Here is a 19,521-nt window from a genome sequence, read left to right on the forward strand (position 1 = left end):
ATTTTCAGTGGTACCCCTGGCATTTCGCCCCCTCTCTGGTGGTGGTGTCTCGTGCCACTGAGTGGGCAGTTGTTACTGCGTGTGGCTTGGAGACACGGTTGGCAGTTGCCCCTGACCTCAGTGTTTCCTGTTAGTGATCGTCCTGCCACGCAGTCAGGAGGGCACTACTGTGTAATTGTAAGTTCGGCCGTAAATGCGTTCTCAACATTACTGAAACATCAGCGGGGATTGTGGGCGTCTCGAGAAAAAACAAAACAAAATAGTCAACTGAAACATTAAATACAACCTGATGAGCACGATCTAAGAACGGGGAGAAAGGGGCAGCCTTTGAGGCCATTTTGAGGGAGGTCCCACAGGGCTGTCAGCTCCTTTACAGGGTGGGGGGCCGTCCAGCAGCTCCAGGGGCACCCCGGCCAGCCGGGAAGTCCTTACGACGTGTGTTTGAAACAGCATGAGCGCCGCCTCGAAATCACAGCTCCACACCCGGGGTACCTCAGTCGAGGGCAGAGGGTCTCAGTCCTCCGGGTCCTTACTCCCCAGCGACGCTGGTCAGATGGCTCATCGCACCCCCCCCACCCCCTCACCCCTTGCCCCCCATAGGGAGAATGACAGTGAGGGGCAGAAGGAAAGGGAAGGGCTCTCTTTACTTTAAAAAACGCAACTTCCACAGAGAATTTTCCGTATTATGCAGCCATGAACCCCTGTGTCCACGGTGTGATCTCTAAAATAAAAATTGCTTTTTTTAGGTGGAAATAAAGGAAGCCGGTGGCGCAGTTATAAGTAACAACCCAGAGGAGGCAACTTTTCAGAACGCCCTTGGCCCCGAACCCTGTCACACGTTTGAGTCATCCCAGGAAGCAGAGGAGGCCGCCGGCTGCTCTCTCAAGAAAGACTCTAACCCAATGGTAACGACGCCAAAGAAATGTGTCTAACGGGATCTTAAACGTTTGACTCCGATCGTCGCCAAGTCAACAGGAGTCGTTGATTTCATCCTGTTTACTTGTCGACCCCGCCTTTTTGGCTGTCTCATCTCGCAGAAGAGGGACGTAATTAGGACCTTGCTAGGGCTCCGTTCGTCTCCAAGATCCTCCTTGCCCGGGTCGTAGCAGACCAGACAAAGGTCAGGGCGTTGCCGCGTTGCCAAGGAGGGTAACCGCAAGTCCCCTCGGCCAGTGCAGACCCGGGGGGTGGCCCAGGGACCGGGGAGCCTGCAGAGCCCTGTGGTTGGGCGGGCGGTGCTGGGGTTCCGGGGTGGCTGTTTCCCTTCCTGCCTGCCCCCACATTCCTAATAATGCCAAGTAATACTCGCATGACTGTGGTTTATGTGCTGGTGTTACTTTGTATTTCCATTTAATCCTCCTGTCAACTCTGTAGGGGAGACATAATTTTTATTTACGTTTCACGGTTCAGCAAACAGAGATGCTACGTGGTGTGCTTGCCAATGGTACATCTGGGACTCCGGGTCTCTGTGTGGTGAGGCCTCCGGAGGAGAGGGGAGCCCGAGGTTCGGGGCCCGCCTGTTCCTCTAGCAAAGAGTCCAAGGAACCAGAGACAGAGATTGCCTTCTCCGTGGCGGCTCTTTATTCTGAGAAAGGAGGCCTAAGCTCTAAGGCACAGACTTGAACTAGGAAACACTTGAAAATGAGCTCATCACAGACCCGGGCTTAGCTGGGGCACACACTAGCCCCTGCCTCTCTGTGGTTTTACTCAGGCCCACGCGTTCTGAGAGCAGAGCTTTCCCAGGATGCCCGGACCAGGCGAGCAGGATGGGAACTCTTCCAGTGCTGCCCGACGACCAAGTAGCCTGGGCACGCTCCTGGGGGGGACACGGCAGAGCCCGGGAGAGCCCACTCTGGGCGTTTCCCCCAGTTTTGTGCACCTGTGTCTGTGTGTGTGTGTGGGGGGGGGGGGGCTAGGGCTTTATCCTCTGAATACAAATAAAATTCCAACCAAACATGAATACTGGCCACTTAGCCAATGTCAGGGTGATGTAAAGTTTTGACCCAGCGATCAGCATTTGCAAGGCTCAACGTGCATTATTCTGGTAACCTCAGTCCTTTATGCTTATTCAGGTTTTCCTGTCTGGGAAACCCAAAGGCGACTTAAAGTCAGAAACCACAGCTTCTCTGGGTATCTGTGGTTTGACCGTCAGAATTAGAAGCTGTGCGTGGGCAGAAACCACGACTTCTCTTCTGTATTCACGCCGTAAAGGCTTGGACGGGACCGCACCCAGCGAGGACTCTGTCTGTGCTTTGCTTGACTTATGTCTTTGACTGACGGACTCACCTGGCTCGCCGAGGATTTGTCGGTGGTTCGAATCCAACTGGGTGATCTGAGAGTGCCAGTCAGGCCCGGGAAGACTGACGTGGCCTCTTCGAATCTTCGGCTTCTTGGATTAGCCTTTCTTTTATTTATTTATTTATTTTTTTAATTAAAAAAAAAATTTTTTTAACGTTTATTTTTGAGACAGAGAGAGACAGAGCATGAGTGGGGATGGGGCAGAGAGAGAGGGAGACACAGAATCTGAAACAGGCTCCAGGCTCTGAGCGGTCAGCACAGAGCCCGACGCGGGGCTTGAACTCACGGACCGTGAGATCGTGACCTGAGCCGAAGTCGGACGCTTAACCGACCCAGCCACCCAGGCGCCCCGGATTAGCCTTTCTAAACGGTGCTTGCAGGAAATAAGATAAATGAACATTAGAAAAAAAAAACACACGTGTACAAGAATGATAAATATATGTGTATAGCAGGGGAGAACAAGTCATAAAATTAAAGATTAGCCTACGGGTGTGACCAGCTCCAGAGATGAAGTCAGGGGGACAAAGTCTTTCTTCCGGTTACCTGGACCTGGACGGGGCTGGCACTGGGCCCATCGCGACACTCTTCATTCGTGCTGACAGTGGGGCCCAAGGGTGGTGGAGGGAGCCCTGGTGCATGGTCGCCTGCTCTTGACCCTGACCCTCTGCGGGCAGGCACCCGTAGGGGAAGGCGTCAGCAGACTTCCATCAGCACGCCCGGATGGACGCGTCTCAGAACACGCTTCCGGGGGCGGGGGGCGGGGGGCGGTGCCTCCAGAGAGCATGTTGTCGTAGAGTCAGAACTCGAGAACAGATCTCTAGTTTGCCGTTTTCCATTAAAACCGAAATTCTGGATTAAAGTCACTTTCTCAGATTTGAGGTTCTCTAGGTTCCTATTACTGGCTCTCTTTTAAAAATGAAACCTGATCATTATTTCTCATTTTAGGTGATCTGTCAGTTGAAAGGGGGCACACAAATGCTGTGTGTAGACAATTCTGGCACGAGAGAGCTAAAAGCGCTTCATTTGGTTCCTCAGTATCCAGACCAAAATAATTACCTACAGTCAGGTACAGAGTAAACTCCTACGAAAATTGTGTCCTACGTCGTATGTAAGTTGTGAGTGAGTGCGTTTGGCTTTGGATGTAGCGTAAACGCGAAATAGGCAGTTAGGTTGTGAAACGGGCAGTGTGGCAAGTCTCACAGCCCTTGTGGGTGAAGTAGGAATACAAAACAAATCTGTGTAGACGAATTGATGTGCGCTGTGTTCTTGGACGGCTACCGCCTCGTGTTGCTGGCTGCAGAGAGCTTTGGGGGTCCCAAGAGGCGACTGCTGTCACCGACGGGTGGGTGTGTCTACAGGGGACTGGGTGGAAATACCAAACTTCCCCACACTGGGTGTGGGCTGACTGTTCAGGGGGGGTATAAACCATACACATTTTAATGGGAACGTTTTCACGTAATAAATGAGAACTATGGCTGGGCTTTAATCCCCGTGAGCTTTGAGATAACTAGGGCCGGTGCTGATTTCGCTGCCACTCGCTCCGAAACATCTTTAAACGGGCATCATCATAATTAATGACCTATAAGCACTTGATTCTCCCCAAATTACTTATACATGATCAGAGAAAGAATAAATGACATCGCTTTAGGATTGGGTTTACAAAAGTTAGACACTCATTCTTGAGAACTGGGCCTCTCTGTGTGGATCACATACATGATCGTTATTGTAAACCTGGAGTTAACCAGAAAGAATGTTATTATCAAATGTTTCACTGACCTTGCCAATGACTTATTTATTTTTGTTTTATTTTGTTGTTGTTGAAGTGTAATTCACAAACCATCTTATGCTAGTTTCATGTGAATAACGTAGTGACTTGACCTTTGTATACGCTGGGAACTGATCCACACAAGAAGTCTGATTACATCTGTTATCGCACAAAGTTGATACAATATGTTGACTCTGTTCCCCGTGATGCACCTGCCAATAATTTAAATCAGGAATAAATACAGATGTCATTTCGGTGGAACTTTGGAGTTCATGGCCAAAAGAAATATCATGACTCCTATCCCATCCTGTCTTTATTTAGGGACAGACAAAATGCCTTCAAGACGTTTGCTTTTCAACGATACAGGATTGGGGTTGGGGTTTTGTCTTCTAGAAGCCCTTTGCTACGTGCCCACGGATCTTCTGGCTCCATTCCCTGTAGGTCAGAGAGGAGTCTGATCCTCTACACAGGCAGAGAGGGGTGCTTTCCTCATTCCCGTCCTTCTGGAACATGACAAAATCCTAATGCCCTTAGATCCACAGAAGGAGAGGGTTTATGTAATGTTCTCCAAATCTGCTTCCTTGTCACATAATCGTAACCCCCCCGCCCCCATGCACATATTAAATACCCGCGTAAAATCAGTGCATCCTGTTACCAGAGTCTCAAGATAACGTCACTCAAAGGCCGCATAAGCCAGGAGCAAGAAATGTGTTCAGTTGGTTAAGTGATTCAGGACGCCAAGACACATTTCTTCTTCCACATGGACTCACGCACACAGAGATCTTCAGGGCTCTTAACGCCTGGGGAGTGTTTTTCGTAGCCCCCTTAGACCAGAGAGATACTATCAGTGCCGGTAGTTAAAGAGTGTGGTCCAAATAGCCTTATACGTATTTACATCCTAGCAAGAGAGTAGCCATTTGAAAAGAGAATGCACATAAATTGGAAGTAGTTCGCGTGGTGTCCAACAGATGTCGCTGTGCTTCCTCTGAAAGTGTGCCGACGCTGAGACTCCCTGTGGTACCTGAGGGCACCTTGGCACACAGTTTGGGAACTTGGGCACTGGCAACAGAGGTGTGTGTGTGTGTGTGTGTGTGTGTGTGTTGAATATAGTCGACTATCCTTGGGAGCTTAAGTAGCTTTATGACCAAGAAAAAGGGTGTGATAAGCAAACAAATAAAATAAAATACATTGACTCCAAAGGCTTTACAGAGTAAAAAACCAAATGGGATCAAGATAAGTTTAAACGATTTTGCACACGATAAATCCGTGATTCGTGATCATGTTTGTTCTTTCTTCCATGTGCAAACAGAAAAGAAACAATGCATGTTGCCAATTAATTTTAATTGTCTTCCTTACAGATGTCCCTAAACCAATGACTACTTTAGTAGGAAGATTTTTGCCAGTCCCAGCAAAATTAAATCTCGTTACACAAGTGAGTCATTGTTTTAAATTAAAAAAAATACAGTTGGGCATTATTTTCTCCTAACATTTCAATTGTCGAGGTTGGACTTACTCAGGAAATAGAATCTATCCTCCGAAACCTTTACCAAGTACCCCGTACCTTCGCCACTGGGTCAGACCCCGGGGGTCGGGAGGGAGTGGAGTGAGTTTGAGACACAGTTCTGTGCCCACCGTGCGGGCTGTCGTGCCCTTGCTACGGCCTCTAGACCGTCCCTCTGCCCGTTTGTTGAACTTGTCCTTTGTGGCCCAGCCATTTACCAGCACATGCTGCCCACTTGGTATAGAATGTGCTTCAGCTTCCTTGGTGTAATGGAAATGCTTTTTTAAAGTTTAAAGTGCTTTTAGGGGGCACCTGGGAGGGCTCAGTCGGTTGAGCGTCCGACTTCGGCTCAGGTCACGATCTCGCGGTCCGTGGGTTCGAGCCCCGCGTCGGGCTCTGTGCTGACAGCTCAGAGCCTGGAGCCTGTTTCAGATTCTGTGTCTCCTTCTCTCTCTGCCCCTCCCCCGTTCATGCTTTGTCTCCCTCTGTCTCAAGAATAAATGAACGTTAAAAAAAAAAAATTAAAGGGAAGAAAAGAAAGCGTGTGAGTCTGCCCCCTGCAGCTTACATTTTAGTGTGGGAGACAGACACCAGGCAAATGTAACGATTTATAACGGATGCTAGGAGAGTGGAGGATGGGCGTAGGGGTATGGAAGTCCGCTGGGGAGGAGGGCAGTCACATTCGGCTCCACCGAGGTGACAGTCGAGCAAAAGCCTGAAAGGGAGGAGAGGGTGAGCCCTGTGACTATCACGTGGGAGAACTTTCCAGGAAAGCAGAACATCACAGCACAGGGTCATCCTGCTGTAGAGACAGGGAGGAGGTGGCCGTGAGGGAGCTGGGCTGGAGTGGGTAGAAAGAAGGTAGCGGAAGGGGACGGTGGTGGGGGGGGGGGGAGGAGATAAGTAAGGACAGGACCAGGGAGGGGCAGGGGCCGGGGCGGGGGGGCCCGGGGAGCCGAAGCAGCGTCCCCGTCCCCTGACGCCGTCAGCAGGGCTCGTGATGGGCTGGGTAAGGGAAGTGAGGGAAAGAGGAGGCAAGGGTCCCTGCGAGGTTTTCGGCCTGAACAAATGGAAAGTCGGCGTTTCCACCGAGGGCGAGGTGCACGTTTTGGGAGGGGGACCAGGAGCTGCGCTTGGCGCGTCGCGCAGGAGATGTCTGAGGCGCCCCAGGGACCGTGTTATGCGGGAGTCGTCCATGCGGGTCTGCAGGCCAGCGTGAGGAAGGGGAGGAAGGCCTGGGCTGGAGGGAAGGAGTCGCCGGGGTGGAGAAGGCACTCAAGGCCCCGAGACCAGAGGAGAGCAGTGAGGCAGTGGGCGTTTGTTGAGGGAGCAAATCGCTATTTCTCGAACGATACGGGAGGCAGGAGGAGAGAGGACTGGTCCGTGCGGGAGATCCCGGGGCGTGGTCCTCTGGGCGCCGGGTGCAGAGTCTCTGCTGACCCTGGACGGAGGCCTCCGGCCTCCTGGCAGCCTCCATGCCCCCGGCCTTCCTGTCCTGTCTCGGCCGCTGTCTGTGCCCCTTTGGGCCACGACCTCCTTTCTGACCACCTCCTCCCCATCTTTCCGTGGCTGTGTCCTTGTCCCCGCGTCGGCTGCCCTGACTTCTTCTCTGGTGTGGACCTTGAGGCAATCATCTTAGCAACGCATTTGCCGCTTCTCTGCGAAACCCCAAGTCCGTGTGTGTATTTTGAAGGATTTTGTTTTGGAGGCCTCTCTACCCGCAACGCGGGGCTCGAACCCACCAACCTAAGGTCCAGAGTCACGTGCTCCCCTGACTGAGCCAGCCAGGCGCTCCCAGATTCTGTATATTTTTTGAAGCACTTCGCTACTCAGTTTGCTGTGTGGACCAGAAGCCTGGGCATCATTTGGGAACTTGCCAGAAATGCAGGATCTCAGGCCCTGCCCCAGACTCACTGGCCCAGAATCTGCGGTTTAGCAAGATCACGCCCTCACTCCCGGGTGGCCAGCCTTCGCTGACGAAGGTCACGGGTTCTGGCACAAAGTCACTCTAGATTTACCCCCCATGCGGCCCTGAAGCTACCTCTTCTGTGCTTTGCTTTGGGGCTAAATAAGCAAAGGGGGGAAGAGAAATTGTGCCTGGTTTGTGCACAGAGTTGCCTCGATCCTGAGAATCGGGAAGTCCTTTCTCCGAAAGCATGTAAAACTTTGGGCCGCCACTGGGGACACAGGCCTGACAGGTGTCTGGGTGACAGGAAAGGGATAGTTTCAGGAACTTGTGGGCACTTCCCTCCTGGCAATCGAGCAAGGAGGGCAGAGCCCCAGGTGGAAGAGAGGGGCCCTGGGGGAGGTTCCCCGGAGGACGGGGCTTTGTGCTGAAGAAGGTGGGACCCGGGGTGGCCTCTCAGTGTCTTCAAGCCCCACAGCCTGTAGTGACACACGGTTTAACAAGAGGCAAAAGAGAGAAAACGAGAGTGAATAAAGCATTTGCTTCTCTAAGATTGTACTTTTTTTTTTTTAAAGTTGTATTTATTTAAGGAGTCTACACCGAAGGTGGGGCTCGAACTCACAACCCCGAGATCAGGAGTCACATGTTCCACCGACTGAGCCAGCCAGGCGGGCACCCTGCCAGACCGTACTTTTTATAGAAAGCTTAATTTTTAATTGCAAGTTGTCGGGGGAGGAAGGGACAAGGATAGGCTCTTGAGGTGTGATATATACAAATCATCTCAAAACCTAAATGTGTGCAGAACTTGACTTTTCCGTGGGCTTCTGAGAAGAGAGTGAGGTCATTGCTGACTTTGCCGCCCTTTCCTTTCCCCTGGAACACCCTCTGTGAGCCACGCTAAGGAGGCACAGAGAGAAGGGTGAATGACAGCAGAGAAGGCAAAGGGCGTGGAGGGTGCGGGGCTGTGACGTTGTGTCTGGATTTGTTGAAACTGACGATATAGATGAAAAACTAATGGTTGATAAGACTTCGGATGTCAAGATCTCTTACGTTATACCAAGAATGTAATCATAATTAAAGAACAGCTCCAGCTTACGGAAGCTTGCAATTGAATTTATTTCACAGTTCGCAGTCCTAAAAACGAAAAAGCTGTCCGTGTCAGTGTCCCCGGCCGGTCGGCCGATGGCTGTCCCCTGTGTGGGGGTGCAGGACCCGGGCAGCCGTGGCTGTGCCCCACCCCAGCGCCCCCTGGTCCGCACAGGCAGGGCCTTCTCCTCCCAGGCACACTGTGGCCAGGGGGTGTGGGAGACCTGGGCGGGGCTCCCCCCGACTGCTGCTGAGGAGCCTTGGCCGGAGCCCCCTCTGTGTCAGTGGGGTCGTGGTGGTGATAGGTGATAGGTGACGTTGTAAAGTGATCGTAATGTAACCACCAGTCACTGTTGTCTGTACCTAGGGGTTGGCGGGACGGAACTTTTAAAACACGCACTAATTAGAAATACGCTTGCCTTTCACTTTATACAGCTCGATAACGGAGCCTTACCATCCATAGTCAACGGGTCTACTGTCCCTTCGGGATCCACCCTTCCAGGACCACCCAAAATATCTTTGGCTGGGTAAGGATTAAAAGCAGTCAATTGTCGCTTTCTTTAATGTCAGAGTTTAAGAGGCTCTTGGGTACATTTGTGATTTTATCGTAAGTTGCAAAATCAGCTTTGCCTGTAAACCTTCCTGACCTCTCGAGACTGTGTTGTACGTTGAGTGGTGACAGTAACGACGTGGCCGCGTGCGTCTGGTGTGTTGTGGCTGGAGAGGCTTCCGCGGTGCCCGCTGGGCCGTGCCAGTGTTTCGGAGGCTCGCTGCCGCTCGTAGCTCTGTCTTGGGTTCACGTCAGTTTAAACTGAGAGGCTCTATTTCCTTCTTGGCTGGCATCAACGTAAGTGATGGTGTGGCACTCACCTGGCGGTGGTCTTGGTGTGCCCTTACCCCTTTACCGGCCCCTGCCCGCCGCCGCCTCCCTGCTGGGTCAGCCCCCACTCAGTGGCGGGCGCGAGGCACACGGTCTCCACGTGGGCACGGGCCGCACTTAATCTGGGATCTCGTCTTGCCCTTTTCAAGTCATGTCTCTGATTGTAACTAATTAAACTAACCAAGCTGGCTGGAACTTTGTCAAGTTAGCGTTCATGCGCTAACCTTGGATGGGGCGCCCCTTTCCGCCCCATCCATCGGGCCCCTTAATTGCTTGTGGAGGTCAGTGTATTCCTGCCTCCGCGAGTTTGGGGCGCACCACCTGATGTGGTCGGGCAGCCCAGGGCCCGAAAAGAAATCAGGCCAAGCAATGCAGGAAATGTTCCCTGGGGCCTCTGGGGCCCTCCAGGTCCCTGTGGGGCTTGTGGTGGGAGGAGAGGTGTCTGGGGGCAGTTGAGAGGCCAGGCGAACCGCTTGGCGGGGTTCTGGGTTTCTCGATGCCTTCCCCTCCGCGCGGTCGCTGGGCAGTGTCGGTGGCTCCCATGGTTCCCTGCTGCTGCTGTGGTTATAGCAACCGGTCTTTTGGGGGGGGTGGTGTACCGGGGCAGTCGATGACTTTCCGTTAACTTAATGAGGTCCGGCTGTGTGGAGTCCTTGTCCTTGCTTCCCTCTTGGTGACGGATCCGTGAGGGTGTGGTCGCTGTTACCGAAACTGGTCCTACCTACCATCATGGGTCTTCACGTCCCTGGACAAGCAGCCGCTACCTGGGCGACGCCTCCCATCTGTGGTTACACGACGTGACCTGTGACGTCACCATCCCGAAGACACTCCCTTTATCTTTCTTGTGCCCCCGGGAGCATCTGGCCCATGGTATTGCTTCACGACGTGCTTTGGTGCGTCTGGCACCATCGAGGGGATTTGGTGCTTCTAACACTTTATTTCAGGTGTGTGCTCTTGGGGTCACGGTGCCATCCGGGGCTCCTCTGTGACTCGGCCGACCCACATTTTCCCGGGGGAGCAATAAGGAGGGAGCTCTCTGTGCGGCCCGTCCCCCACCGTCTGCCCAGGCTCTCCTAGGTTTGCTCCAGCAGTCACGTATCTTTCTCTATTTCGAAGGAACTGTGCGGGTCATACAAATATTCTTCCCTTACAAATGGTGTGCCGGGAACCACACGGGCTTTCTGTTTGTGTTTCGTTGGTGCCAACAATGCCTTGATTCGATGTCACTCGACTGAACGGCCCTGGCGATGTGTATCCCCACCCTCCGTACCGTTGGTGAAAGTGGCATCTGGACGGTACTCAGGACCGTGCCGTTTGTGGTACGCGGGCGGTCCGGAAGCTGCTGCTGTGCGGCTCTGTGCGAGTTCCCAACCACGGCTGAGCTGCGCTGCCTCGTCACCCCCTTGGGTGCTCATTAGTTTCTTCTCTGACTTCCGCAAGGTAACGAGGTCAAATAAGGTCTGAAGACATCGGAAAGGGAGCCGCGTCGGCCCCGCGTGGTCTCTCGCCCAGCACGTGACATGGAGGCAGGCCAGCCGTCCTCCAGGGCGAGCTCACCCCGTCCTCATTCTTTCGAGTTGGGCGGTGGTGAACTGGCTAACTTATTAACTAGCTTGTCGTATCAGTAAAAATATCCCTTTAATAATTCATGTCCCGTCACCCCCGTATGGCTTTAGTAATCTTGTTATCAGTCGGGTGTCCGGGTGAATTCGGATACGTCGTAGATGCTACTATTTTGGGCAACGTCATGAGCGTTACAATAAAGAACATTCACGAGTCTGTTTCTCTGAACACTTCTTTCTTAAAGACGAGGTCATGTCGCGGTGGTGCAGTTTATTTATCGTGCTCTTCTGAGGCAGAGTTGTGCAGATCTCTCCTGACTCGGTTATTTGCAGGGTGGCGGAAGAGCGTAGACAGGTGTTCTTGGAGCCATGGGATTTTCCAGTTTAGTTCCCGTCCCCAGCACGACTGCCCCTCGTACGCTCTGTGCTCACCCCTGACGTGGTCTCTTCGCTCCCGCGGCTACTGCAGCCGAAACACCCCTGTGACCGACGGTGTCCGGTTCTGTCTCCTTCCAAAGTCGTTGGTTTTGCGTTAACTTCTTCCATCTATACTAAGCCACCGTTTCTGAATTTTATATCCTTTACAGTCGGTATCGAATCGTGTGACAGCCGATTCTACGATACCTTCTGTCCTCCGAGTTGTCAGTTGTGTATATCTCATGTTCGAAATTATTGGCTGGATTCCTCCAGGGCTGGCACTATAAGTTCTTACGGTAAAACCGTGGCTGGCGAGGAACCTGTTGTGCGAGTGTCCCGCAGGTCGAGCAACCACTTCCGATAAATCTTCACTTGATAAACGAGCGGCGTCTTGCAACACGAGTAACACGTGATGCCGAACGTCACATGATTACATCGGAGCCAATGGTTCTTGAAATTCGCTTTGATATACGAGTGCTTTGGATGCCAAGCATGTTTCCGGAAGGAATTATGCTCGCAGACAGACCAAGGTTCTGCCGTGTAGTTTCTGGTGCTCCCTGAAGCTCTTATCTCAGTTCCGACCACGTGACAGTCTCTCAGGAAACGCCCGGTGGCATCTTCCTGATACTGGACATTTGTCGAACTGCACTCTGTCCTCCCACAACTAAGGCAGGTCACCCCTGGGCTGTCCCCGTGCGCCCCCACCCCATCTCTTAAAGGGAACGACTTTGGTTCCTCTGGACAGGCACTGCGAGGCCACGCTGTGCCCCATTGTGGGCGCAGGTCCGAGAGGGCCGAGGGCAAGGGCAGCGGAGTGGGTGTCCACACCCCCTCCTCGGAACAGCCCCGGTTCGATCCCGGGGGTACAGGCCAGGGCGTAGTACGGCCGGATCTGCCACCTCTGGGCACCCGTGGGGACAGAAGTCGGCAAGCGTGCTGCCCGCGAAGGGGAAGAGTAAACTAGATGAGTAATGAGTTAATATGGCATTCAGGACACAGTTTGGGCGCATTATATTAAACACGGGAGGATGTCTGCAAGTACGAATTAGCAGCTCACCCCAGAGCCGGCGACCAAGTGTGGGGCAGGGGTGTCACGAAACAGAAGCCCAGACAGGCAGGCTGCTGGGGCCAAGGGGTGCCGGGTGGAGCGTGTCAGCACAGGAGGGACCCCGGCCAGGGCACACGCGCTGGGATCCGGGACGGGCCTCAGTCCTGGCTCCCGTAGTTGAGTGTGTGAGTGGGCAGAGTGCGGTAGCCACGGAGCAGAGGGCACAGAGTGGTCCCCGTGCCGTGTGGTGGCAGGAGACTGTCGGCCACCGTTGGCTGTGCCGAGCACCTGCTGTAGTTCCTGTGGGAAGCCCCAGACCGGAGCAGCCGGGGGGGACGCAGAAGCGAAGCCTGCCCGCGCCATCGCGGGGAGCGCGCGGCCCCGGGGAGGGGAGCGCACGCGACCCGGGACAGCCCCGTCGCGGCCGGGGTTCTTGTGCAGGTGCTGGTGTCCACGCCGTGGCGGTGAAACGGCTCACGCCACCGGAACAGGGGGCAGCACCGTCAGGGGCAGCGCTCGGGAACCGCTCCCGATTGGCGATTTGCGCTCCCACAGCTGCCCCCCGCGGCTGGCGGCGGCCAGGACACGTTAGCCTCGCCTCTGACGCCCCTGCAGACGGCCTCCGGGCTAATCCCCGGAAGAGTCAGGAGGGAGGTCCCTAGCAGCCACACGGCAGGCACACCGGACGCTTGCTGTGACACTGCGGACGGCCCCAACACCGCGGGGACGATACGAAGTGATGGCTTCCTGTCGTCCCGCTCATACCATCCGTCGGGGTTCAGGCTTTGGGAAGCACACGGTGAAAGGAGCTATTTGGTGCGAGGGGCCCCACACAGTCGGGGTTTAAGCAGATCGAGGGAAGGAGCTCCCGAAGTCTTCGCGGGGAGGGACCCGCTCCGCGCCCCCGGCTGCACGGGTGGCCTCGCGGGCTGGGAGCGGCCAGGCCGGCTCCGTCCTGCGAATGGGCACGCCGGTCCGTTTGTGATCAGGCCCCAGTGACTGAGACCGATAGCTGTCTGCTGTTGCGATTTTCAGTTTCTGTTCAAAAACGCCAGATGCTTAGCTAAGTCTCCTTTTGAAGAGTAACGATCTGAATACGTTTTCTTTTTTAATCTTTGTAGAGTAACTCTTAGTTCATGGGACACAAAGTCTAAAAAGCCATGTAACTGTACCAAATCCCAGTGTCTGAAATTGTAAGTAATCACAAATCCTTCATTATTAAATAGAAATAAGGTTGTTTAGAAGCCAGTAAGTGGAGCAGAGTCCGATGTGCCTCACGGCTCGCAGGGCGCACGCCCAGCTGAGCCCCAACGGCCGCGTCCCCACGCTCGCCGTGGGCCAGAGCCACAGGGACGTCGCGCTTCCCGCATAAGCCCGGGTCGGGTCTCGGGATTGTCTGGACCAACGCGCAGGAAAGGACCCCGCCTGTATCTTCCCCGGGTCTTGGTTTCCCCGTCTGCCCCTCGGACGAGTGCCGACCGCGGCCCCCTTGCTGAGCGTTAAGCCTAACATTTCCGCATCCTGGTTTTTACGGTTCGAGGAACTGGTTAACTCAGTATTGAATTTTCTCGGAAAAATTTCCCCCCGGGGAGGCCAGCTGGCAGGAGCGGGGGGGGGGGGGGGTGGGGGGGTGGGGGGGTGGGGAGGGCGGCGGGGCGGGTCCCGCGGCAGAGCCGTGGGCCGGGGTGGACAGCGTGGCTGACACAGGAGGCGGACCTCGTCGCTGCGGCTGGCAGCCCGTGGCCCCGGCCTCCTCTCCCGCCCTGCCACGCGTTCACGTGAAGCTGCTCGTGGTGTCTGCCCCGCTCCCAGCTGTGCCCGGTCTCTGCCCCGAAGGCCTCCTCGGCGTTGAGTGACACGTTGGAGGGACAACCACCCCCGTCCCCGTGTCTGACACCGTCTGTGCGTGATTTCCCCTTGCAGCGCTCCCGCTGAAGTCACTGACGGGGACAGTGACTTGGGGGCGCACGAGTGGGGGTAAAAGTCCACAAGAGCGAGAAACCTGGTTCGCTGACAAGAGCGATTCATTCTCCAGAAGGCAGTGCCGAGGTCTAGGGTCGTCCCTGGGCAAGCGTTTGAGGTGCCGCGGGTTTAGCGCAAGGATGCCAGTCACACACCTGTCTGAACGCCGCGGACGCGGGGACACCACTGCCGTGCGGCCCTGGGCGAGGAGGAAGGACAAGGGAGGCACGTGTGACGCCGTCGAGCCCAGCGGCCTGGCCAGACGGAGACGGCTGACGCGTGGGGGGCCCGGGGCGGCGTGTGGAGCGGACAGGGCCGGCAGGGTGGCAGGCCAGGCTGCAGTCTTGTTTGGGGACCGGGGAGGCCAGATGGCCCGTGGGGCCTGGAGCGAGGGGGAGACGACAACCGGGGACGAAGTGAGGGGGCCCCTGAGGACTTGGAGGTCAGGCGAGGCTCCGAGAAGGGTTTAACTCACTGATGACCTCACGACGGAAGGCCAGAGAAGTAGCTTCTCGCCCGGAAGCAGCTTTCCCGACTGATGGGCGACTGATGCGTTAAAGAAAGAACTTACCGCCCCGAGTGGGCGTGGTCAGCATTGGAACAAAGGAGAAGGAGGTTCAGAGCGTGTCCTGTGCTGTCCAGAGAAAGGGGGCACTGTCCCCGGGGGACGTGGGCACTGCCTTCCTCTGTGCGCAAGGGACTCACAGCCCGCACACCGTGCTTCAGGTCCCCCGCCCTCTGACCGGGGGTTTAGCTCCCTCGGTAGCCCCGCGCTGAGAGGCCAGGGCCCTTGGATAGAGGATGTGAGCGTGATGGGCACCGGAAGGGACGTCATTTCCACCAGAAGTGAACACGTGGCACTCTGATCCGTGTTTTGCTCCGTGATTTTTTTTTACGTAGTTCCCTTTTACTCTTCCGTTGCTGCTACCTACGCCTTTTTAAATATTTTTTGTAACGCATTTCAGGCATGGACTTTGCCTCGTAATTAGTTTATAAAAGCATTGGTTGTGAAAGCCACTTGGAGGGCAGGGTTTTTTGATGCAGACAGTGGCCTAAGTGTGGAACTCTGGGCCTCTGGACGACGACGTCGTAGAGCAAGGAGGGGAGCTGTCAGGGACGACGGAGGGTCTCTTCTGTCTTCCTGTGTCCTGACACAGTCGGGCTTTATGAGTACGGGTGCTTTCCAGGGCAGTTTTAATGAATCAGCAAATCCAAACAAGGCTGTTTAAGTATCCTTTGGTGCAGTTCAAGTTTTGCTGAGATGCCGGGTGGGATTTGTTGGGAGCAGTTATAGTATCCACTAATCAAATCTACATTAAAACAAAAACAAAACTAAATCAAGATTTTAATCACAGATCGGCAGTCTCCGTATTGGGTTTTCAAATGGCCCTTTGTCTCCGATTAAACAGGTTCGTGAACTAAATTAGCTAGGATTTTGTGGCTGGAAGATCGACCCCGGGTGGTCGTTTCGTACAGCCTCGTGTTTCTGACCGGTGCCTTGGCTTCCTTCTCTTACGTTTGAAAATATTAAATACTTCCTTCATCCCTATGCAATGACTCCTAATCCTGATGTTTATAGAGTCCTTGCTTGTCTGCTGCTGGTGCTTCCTTCTCTTGATTTTTCCCTCCTGGTTTGTTACCTCGTGTATTTGGTGAGTTTTCAAGCATCGCGGATTATACCCATTGGGACGGGATCCGTGGGGATTCTTCGAGGTTGGCCGGAGGGGGCGTTCCTTCAGAGAAGGTTCGTGTTTGCTCCTCCTCGGGCTTGGTGGCGCTTCCAGTTTGGACAGCCTAAAAGTGTTGGCTAAGATTTGTTTTGTTTTGTTTTGTAGGCCACACAGTTAGTATGAATTCAGATCTCAAACCCAAGCGAGCCCCCTCCTCCTGAGCCAGTGCCCAGATGGATGCTTTTTTTTTTTTTTTTTTTTTAGCCATTTCTTTCACAGAACGTATTTTCCTGGAGCTCTCATTTGCCGGGTCCAGAGCTCCCACCATTCCAGCCCGCTGTGTAGCTCTCGGAGGTGACCCCCACCGCCTTGGGTGAGCCCTGGGCTGTGCGTTCATATACGTAAAGCACTTAGAGAAACGGCTGGGGTACTGTACGTGTTCCTAAAGTGTTTGCCTCCGCCGTGGTCATCCCGCCTCGCCCCTCCCCGTAACAGTTCAAACCAAAGCCTTGGCCTGTCGGGCTCGGCAGACGCCCTACACTGTCAGCTCGAGCTCGGTCCACTGAATTTTTGTGTCTCTTTTACTTCCTGGCCCCTGAGGGGTTTCCTTGTTTCCTTAAATTTCTTACCAGCTCAGATGTGCATCTAAAAAGGTTTAAAAGCTTGTTTAGTTATTTATGTTTATTTTTTAAACGTTTATTTTTGAGAGAGAGAGAGAGAGACACAGAGCGTGAGCAGGGGAGGGGCAGAGAGAGAGGGAGACTCAGAATCCGAAACAGGCTCCAGGCTCCGAGCCGTCAGCACAGACCCCGACGCGGAGCTCGAACCCATGAACCGTGAGATCATGACCTGAGCCGAAGTCGGACGCTTCACCGACTGAGCCCCCCGGGCGCCCCTAAAAAGGTTTCAGATATTTAATGCCAGTGTTTTAACGAATTTGTCAGGATGGCCAGTGAGTTAAGAATAAGTTTAGAACGTGTGTTGTCTTAGATTTTTTCAAACACGTTAAGACTCCACAATTCTAGGATACAGGGTGCCTCTGGGAAGTGAACACACCACAGGGCAGCTCAGCTATTTTCTTGAACAGTATCATCCCCTTCCCTAAGTCACGGAGTAGGATTACCCAAAAGCGTTGACAGGCTGCCCTCTTGCCAGCCCCCAAGCACCTCGAGAACAGCGCCCTTAACAGGTGGTGCTGCTTCCGTGGGTTTCACGGGCAAAAGAGGGGCCACCTCACTTCACCTGGGGGCAATGGATGTGGTTTCCTAGGCAACAACGAGAGTCGACTCCGGAAGGGGGGACGCTACAAGTCCCTAGAGCAAGAACACGTAGACCGCGTGCAACGGTGGTAACAACGCGTGGCCACCTAGGAACGAGGCGCCCTCCCAACGACCGCCAGCCACATCCATCCGTCACCCAGCCGGCAGTCCGATTTTCTGCCACCGGAGACTCGGAACCCTGAGGTCTGGGTCGAGCGAGTCTGCCGAGCGGGGGAGCCTCAGACCGGAGAGGACGGCGCTTCCTCCGCTCTCTTGCTGCCGCCAACTTGGGCAGACCGGTCCGGGCCTTTCTGGAGAGCAAAGCAATTTTGCATAGACGGGCAGGTCCACATAAGTGGCGAGAACAGGAGTGGGAGTTCACTTGGGCACCGAGGTATTTGTCCTGACCCAACACGTGGGGTTTTCAACCCAGACGGCACTCTGACCCTGCGGAGGGGGGCACGGACGGTTGTACTTCTCACGAAGACGGGGACTGCGCGTAAGGTCTGAGGTCTACCGAGCACTCGGTACACGTGTTTTAACATCAGCACTGACTGCTGATGGACAGGCATTTTAAGTTTAATGCGGTCAAATTTGTCACTTGTCTTTATTATTACTGCCTTCTTGTCCAAGAAGTCCAGACATACCCCAAGTTTAAAACATTGTTTTTAATGTTTTTATTTATTTTTGAGAGAGAGAGACAGAGTGTGAACAGGGGAGGAGCAGACAGAGAGGGAGACAGAATCCGAAGCAGGCTCCAGGCTCCGAGCTGTCGGCACAGAGCCCGTCGTGGGGCTCGAACTCACAAACCGCGAGATCGTGACCTGAGCCGAAGCTGGATGCTTACCCGACTGAGCCACCCAGAGGCCCCACCCCAAGTTTAGTTGTGCTGTTAGAGTTCGTCCTAAAGTTTTAAAGGTTCGTTTTTCCCCATCGGGACCTTAATGCACCTGGAATTGATTTTTATGAATGGCATCAGGTAGGGGATCTGATTTCGTTGTTTTTTTTTTTTCCATATGTGCAATTAATTGTCTAGCACCATTTATTGCAAAGCCCTAACACAGTCCCGAGCGATCTGCAGGGGTTTCCCGTCGGCTGTCAGGGTTTGGTGTCGTGTGCGGGTCTGGATCCTGCTCCAGGCGTGGGTCCCACTTCTTAGTTGTAAGGATTCGTCTGTAGATTTCCTTCACTTTTGTATTTAAACGCTCATCTTGTCCGCAAATAATGACCATGACATCTTTCCTCATCTGTATACTCTTTTCCTTTTTCTTGCCTTATCCTCTTAGCGAGGGTCTCTACCACCGCGATGAAAGCAAGTGCCCACAGTGGTTACTAGTTGGCTCCTGGTTTTACTAGTAATATTTCCAACATCGCTTGCCCTAAATAAGATGTTTGCTGCAGGGTTGTGAGGCCGTATACCTGAGGCGTACCTGAGACGTACACCCGAGTCATTTCGGGGCTCGTGCGGCAGCTGTCAGCGTTGGGGTGTTGGCCTCCCTTATCGGCTGCCCCAGCCCTCGCCTTCACCTTCATTCCAGCCACCGGGGGAGACGAAGGAGGGTGCAGGCACACTTCTCACCTTTCAAGGCATAACCAGAAATGGCCCAAATCACTTCCACTCACGCTCCGTTGGCCAGAACCTATCACGTGCTCAGACCAAGTTTGGTAGGAAGCTGGGAAATGTCGTCTTGAGTGGAGCCAACCACGTGTTCGGCTGGAATTGCTGTTGCTGTAGAATAAGGGGGGAGTGGTTACCGTGGAAACGCTGCTTCTCTGCCCCACACCCGTGTCCGGCTAAGGGGGGGTCTCCTCTTCCTGGTTCATAACACGCTTTCTTTTTTACTCCTCTTATAAACGAGCGGTGACTTTTATCAAAGGCTTTTCCCCGAATTTATGGCAATGATCACTGTTGTCTTCTTTTGATCTTACAATATCATCTGTTACAACAAATTTTCTAATGTTAATCCACCCTTGTATGCTAGGGGGTGAACCGAAATTGATCACAAGGTACCGCGTTTACCTTTTTTTGTAAACACTGCACGATCCGGTTTTCTAATATTCTGCCTAGGACTGACTGCATGTTTTCTTGAGTCGGGTAGAGGTACAATTTTCCTTTCCCACTTTTTTCAAACTTTGGTTGTGGTGTCAACACCAGCATTTTATATTG

General features: G+C 53.8%; 1 protein-coding gene across 4 annotated transcripts in view; it reads left to right on the plus strand.

The window, feature by feature from the left end:
- TESMIN (testis expressed metallothionein like protein) overlaps positions 1–19,521 on the plus strand; it is a 37,016-nt gene that overhangs the window by 2,815 nt on the left and 14,680 nt on the right. For 3 of the 4 annotated variants that reach the window (XM_019415235.2, XM_019415236.2, XM_019415234.2), the window contains exons 3-7: positions 747–905; positions 3,244–3,364; positions 5,422–5,495; positions 8,992–9,083; positions 13,585–13,656. In XM_019415235.2, coding sequence (XP_019270780.2) covers positions 747–905; positions 3,244–3,364; positions 5,422–5,495; positions 8,992–9,083; positions 13,585–13,656 — 518 coding nt within the window. The remainder of the gene's footprint in view (positions 1–746; positions 906–3,243; positions 3,365–5,421; positions 5,496–8,991; positions 9,084–13,584; positions 13,657–19,521) is intronic. The other variant, XM_019415237.2, reaches the window with a different exon arrangement.

Source organism: Panthera pardus, unplaced genomic scaffold (genome assembly GCF_024362965.1).
Source record: "Panthera pardus isolate Hobbes unplaced genomic scaffold, ASM2436296v1 HiC_scaffold_12, whole genome shotgun sequence".
Lineage (NCBI taxonomy): Eukaryota > Metazoa > Chordata > Mammalia > Carnivora > Felidae > Panthera > Panthera pardus.